The sequence below is a fragment of the Ursus maritimus genome, unplaced genomic scaffold (genome assembly GCF_017311325.1).
Source record: "Ursus maritimus isolate PB19 unplaced genomic scaffold, ASM1731132v1 scaffold_10, whole genome shotgun sequence".
Lineage (NCBI taxonomy): Eukaryota > Metazoa > Chordata > Mammalia > Carnivora > Ursidae > Ursus > Ursus maritimus.
This window is the reverse complement of record NW_024423344.1, coordinates 19,446,413-19,449,461: the sequence shown is the minus strand read 5'-3', so window position 1 is coordinate 19,449,461 and position 3,049 is coordinate 19,446,413. Positions and strand designations below refer to the sequence as shown.

The 3,049-nt window shown below is 67.6% G+C and overlaps 1 protein-coding gene across 1 annotated transcript; it reads left to right on the top strand.

The window, feature by feature from the left end:
• The first annotated feature begins 799 nt into the window (after window positions 1-799).
• Window positions 800-1,992, top strand: LOC121100724 (forkhead box protein O1-like). Its single transcript, XM_040622306.1, has one exon. The coding sequence runs from the start codon at window positions 1,094-1,096 to the stop codon at window positions 1,955-1,957; it is 864 nt and encodes a 287-aa protein (XP_040478240.1). The 5' UTR covers window positions 800-1,093; the 3' UTR covers window positions 1,958-1,992.
• The last annotated feature ends 1,057 nt before the right edge of the window (window positions 1,993-3,049 follow it).

The following is a 3,049-nucleotide window of genomic DNA, read 5'->3' as shown; positions in this document are numbered from 1 at the left end:
GACCCAGGTGCCGGGGGTGGGTGCGGGGGCTGTGCAGCCCGCGGGGGGGCTGGAGAACTTGACAGATCGCAGGTAAAGAAAACAAAAAACAAAAACAAAACCCCACCAACTTCCCCACGTTTCTCTGCAAAAAAATCGTGGGTGGAGCCGAGAAGGGGGCGACTGAGTAGAATTCCGCGAGGCCGCCTCCGCCCGCCCACCCAGTGCCGGCGGAGCGAGGAGCGTTCCCCCGGCCCCCGCCCCGCCTCACTCTGGGCCCCGAGCGGAGGTCGAGGCGAAGCGAGAGACTCGTTCCACTCGAGCTTCCCGAGTACTCGGCTTTGCTCCTCAGTAGTAAACAAAGTGTCGCCGCCGCCTCCACGCTGGTTTGCCTCCTAGCAATCAAAACACTGAGAGGACGAGAGACTCACAGAAACACTTGAGAATTACCAGAAAATAATAACAGAGATCCAAAAAAAAAAAAAAAGAGCGAGAGAGAGCGTGAAAGAGAAAAACACCCCACTACCCCCCACCAAACCACTGCCGCCTCCCGGTGGAAAACCGGCCCCCGCCCAGGCGGGCGACCACTGGCTGCTTGGGCGGTGGCGCCTCGCGCTCATTGGTCGCGAGCGCTGTCAGTCAGGGGCGGGCCGGCGCGCGCGCCGCCGCGGGCGGGGGGCGGCGGCAGATCCCGTAAGTCGGGCGGCAGCGTAGTCGCTGCAGCCGCCGCTGCCGCCGCCACATTCAACAGGCAGCAGCGCCGCGGTCGCGCCGCGGGGAGAGCGAGCGGCCCGCGGCGTCCGTCCGTCCTTCCGTCTGCGGGCCCTATCAGCAGGAGTGCGGCGCCGACTGCTGCCCGGCCCGGTGACTCTGGCCTGCCGTCCTGCCGGTGCAGCGGACCTGGAAGAGCCTAGATGTTGATGGACCCGCGAAGTTAAGTTCTGGGCTCGCGCTTCCACTCCGCCGCGCCTTCCTCCCGGTTTTCGTCGGCTCCAGGCACGGACCTCGCCCCCCCAAATCTCGGACCGGCTCTTCGCACCCCCTCCCCTTTGGCCCCGTGTGGTGCGCTCGACCCCTTGGCTCTCCCGCGGCTGGGGGAGGGGTGGGGGTCACCATGGCTGAAGCGCCCCAGGTGGTGGAGATCGACCCGGACTTCGAGCCGCTGCCCCGGCCGCGCTCGTGCACCTGGCCGCTGCCCAGGCCGGAGTTTAGCCAGTCCAACTCGGCCACCTCCAGCCCGGCGCCGTCGGGCGGCGCGGCCGCGAACCCCGACGCCGCCGCGGGCCTGCCCTCGGCCTCGGCGGCTGCTGTCAACGCCGACTTCATGAGCAACCTGAGCCTGCTGGAGGAGACCGGGGACTTCCAGCAGGCGCCCGGCTCCGTGGCGGCGGCCGCAGCGGCGGCGGCAGCGGTGGCGGCAGCAGCGGCCGCAGCTGCCGCCACCGGGGGGCTGTGCGGGGACTTCCAGGGCCCGGAGGCAGGCTGCCTGCACCCGGCGCCGCCGCAGCCTCCGCCACCCGGGCCGCTGTCTCAGCACCCGCCGGTGCCCCCAGCCGCCGGCGGGCCGCTCGCGGGGCAGCCGCGAAAGAGCAGCTCGTCCCGCCGCAACGCGTGGGGCAACCTGTCCTACGCCGACCTCATCACCAAGGCCATCGAGAGCTCAGCGGAGAAGCGGCTCACGCTGTCGCAGATCTACGAATGGATGGTCAAGAGCGTGCCCTACTTCAAGGATAAGGGTGACAGCAACAGCTCGGCGGGCTGGAAGGTGAGTGGCCTCGGGGCGCACGGCTGGACAGGGAGGGGGGCGCGGGGACCCCTGCCTCCACCTGAGGTCGCGGTGGGGCACATGAGGGGGCGGCTGTGGAAGTTTGCTTGCCCTGAAAGTGCAGGGCATTCGGGCGGCGCGGGCAGAGAGAGCGCGAGAAGTGGCAGATGGGAGTGGTGGGCTTGCCCGGGACCTGTCGGGGTATGGGAATAAGTGTGTGTGAACGCGCTCAAGTGAAAGTTCGAGCGGGACGGGGAAGGGGGCTCACTTGGGAATTAGGGAGTGAAAAAAGTACGACAAGAAGTGGACATCAGAGCGGGCAGAAAAGTTCGCCAGTGAAAAGGGGAAGGGGTTTACGGGGGCTGCTCCCCCAAGACCGGCGAGGACTCCTGCCACCCGGCTTTTCCTTCTGGACCTTGGGGGGTGAAGGCGGCTCCTCAGTCTCCGCGGCGCGCGTCCCACCAGCCTTGGGCTGCGCCGCAGAGCCGTTTCCGCCGCGCAGGGCGGAGGAGGGCGCGGCGAGGCTCTTCGCGGCCCCGCCGCCCGGGGACAGAGCTGTAGGTGGAGGGGACAGACAGGTCGCGAGCCGGCCCCTGGGGGCAGCCAGCGCTGTTTTTGGAGGCCGGTGTGCATTTTGCTTTGTTTTGATTTTATCCGAAGTGGCCTCGAGTGCAGGGGGCCGGGCGCGCCGAGCCCGAGGTAGTGCGTCCGACACGTGCGAAGAGGCGGCCACCGCCTGCGGAGCGCGGGCGCCGGGCAGCGCGGGGCGAGCTAAAGTTCAAGTGTGACCCTCGGCGGAGGCGGGGGCGGGAGCGGGAGCTGCGACGGCGAGGGAGGGGCCGCAGGCGTAGGAAGAGAGCGCCTTTAAAGGGCCAGCGCGCCCGGGCGTTGCGCCGCTCCCGGCCGGGCCGCGGGGCTGTGAGGCCAGCCCTTCTCTATGCAAGGAAATGCCCCCAAACTTGGCCTCGCCCATGGTCCGAGGCCTTTAATTAGGCGTGGAGAGGCTGTCCTGGGTGACGAGAGCTGGAGGTGTGTGTACCTTCTCTCTCGCTTTGCCATTTCAGTGTTACCGAGCGTGGAAGTACAGATCCGAGGGGCAAGGCAGGGGTCTTTGTGACAAGTGTTTTGGGGGAGTCGGAGTGGAGTGCGCATCAAAGGAACGTGTGGGGACGTCCTGCTTCGATGGAGGACTGTAGATGAGGCGCCTCTGGTCCTTTTTGCCTTTCAGAGAGGGGAGACTCGGAGGGACTCAGGGTGGGGACAGGTAGTTCCCTACTTGGAGGCCGAAGTGACGGGGGGGGGGGG

Coding starts and splice junctions, on each gene's coding strand:
- LOC121100724 (XM_040622306.1), top strand. CDS start 1,094: ATGGCTGAAGCGCCCCAGGTGGTGGAGATCGACCCGGACTTCGAGCCG.